Source organism: Palaemon carinicauda, unplaced genomic scaffold, assembly GCF_036898095.1.
Source record: "Palaemon carinicauda isolate YSFRI2023 unplaced genomic scaffold, ASM3689809v2 scaffold910, whole genome shotgun sequence".
Lineage (NCBI taxonomy): Eukaryota > Metazoa > Arthropoda > Malacostraca > Decapoda > Palaemonidae > Palaemon > Palaemon carinicauda.
The window spans coordinates 30,902-32,500 of record NW_027172216.1 but is presented as its reverse complement, the minus strand read 5'-3'; the positions used below and the strand labels follow the sequence as shown (position 1 = coordinate 32,500).

General features: G+C 25.8%; 1 protein-coding gene across 1 annotated transcript in view; it reads right to left on the bottom strand.

Moving 5' to 3' along the window:
• The window catches only part of LOC137637667 (uncharacterized), a 39,601-nt gene extending 39,580 nt beyond the window's left edge, over window positions 1-21 (bottom strand). The window contains exon 1 of the mRNA XM_068369814.1: window positions 1-21. This exon is cut by the window's left edge and continues 80 nt beyond it. Within this exon, the coding sequence (XP_068225915.1) occupies window positions 1-21 (21 nt within the window).
• Between the last annotated feature and the right edge of the window lie 1,578 nt (window positions 22-1,599).

The following is a 1,599-nucleotide window of genomic DNA, read 5'->3' as shown; positions in this document are numbered from 1 at the left end:
ACAAATCTCTTGCTCCAACATTTTGATCGTGTTAGTATCTTGCCTGCTTGCATTGCTGTCACCACACGCGTGAGTGGTTTTCTGTCAGCCTTTAGTGCAACAGTTTTTTTCCTTTCCTACATTGGCTTCCACAGTGTACATGCTCTCGAACGTTTTAAGATTCTTTGACTGGATTTTGTCGTGACAACATGTTGTCTTCTTAGTGAACCTGTTCTCCACAAACCCTGACACTGCCTTCGTCTCTGTAACTTCAGCATGCAGAAGGTCATTAGTAACCGCTTAAATAGCAATATCACCTGTTATAATTGAGAATAGTTCTCGGGAATTACGATGAAATGGATTGTGAATCTAGATCAAGTCAATGAGCTTTTGCACATTATCTTGGTCTTGCTTCATCCTCTTAGAACCAGAATCTTTATGTGCTAATTCATGATCATCACCGTCTTCTTCATTACATGCTACATTGAACATTGTCTTAGTATCTCTGGTTAGCTGAGCTCTCTCATTGAAAGTTAGGCCCCATCTGTCAGGGCAGTGTTTTTTTTTTTTTTTTTTGTAATCCCCACCAGTCCTCCAGCTACCTTGCCAGCCTTGTTAACATGTTCAATAGCCTGGTCGTCAGGTATTTTGTTGAACTGGTGCTTTGTTTCTTTTGTTACAAAGTCTCCTGCAATAAAACCTCTGTGCACCTCTGGAGCAGTTGTGGCTAGTATATGCATATCAGCGAGGAAGACAGCTCCCCACCGTGAGTAATGGCAGCATTTCAGAAAATGATGTAAGGAACAGGCCCCAGTCTCTCTCACGAAGAGAGCGAGTGAACCTCAGGAGGATGGAGATCAACTTCCTGTGGGTTCTCCAATGACTAAAAGTGGCTTTCTCTGGACAAGAATTCTCAAATACACACACACACAGATATATATATATATATATATATATATATATATATATATATATATATATATATATATATATATATATATATATATATATATACAGAATATATATATACTGTATATATATATATTTATTTATTTATATATAAATATAAATATATATATATATATATATATATATATATATATATATATATATATATATATATATATATATACTATATACATATATATATATATATATATATATATATATATATATATATATATATATATTATATTATATATATACATACATATATATATGTATATATATATATATATATATATATATATATATATACATATATATATATATGTATATATATATATATATATATATATATATACATACATATATATATGTATATATATATATATATATATATATATATATATATATATATATATATATATATATATATATATATATATATATTTATATAATAAATATATATATATATATATATAATATATATATGTATATATATATATATATATATATATATATATATATATATACATGTTTATGTGTATAATGTATATATATATATATATATATATATATATATATATATATATATATATATATATATATATATATATATATATATACATATATATACAGTAAATATATAAATATATATATATACATATATATATACTG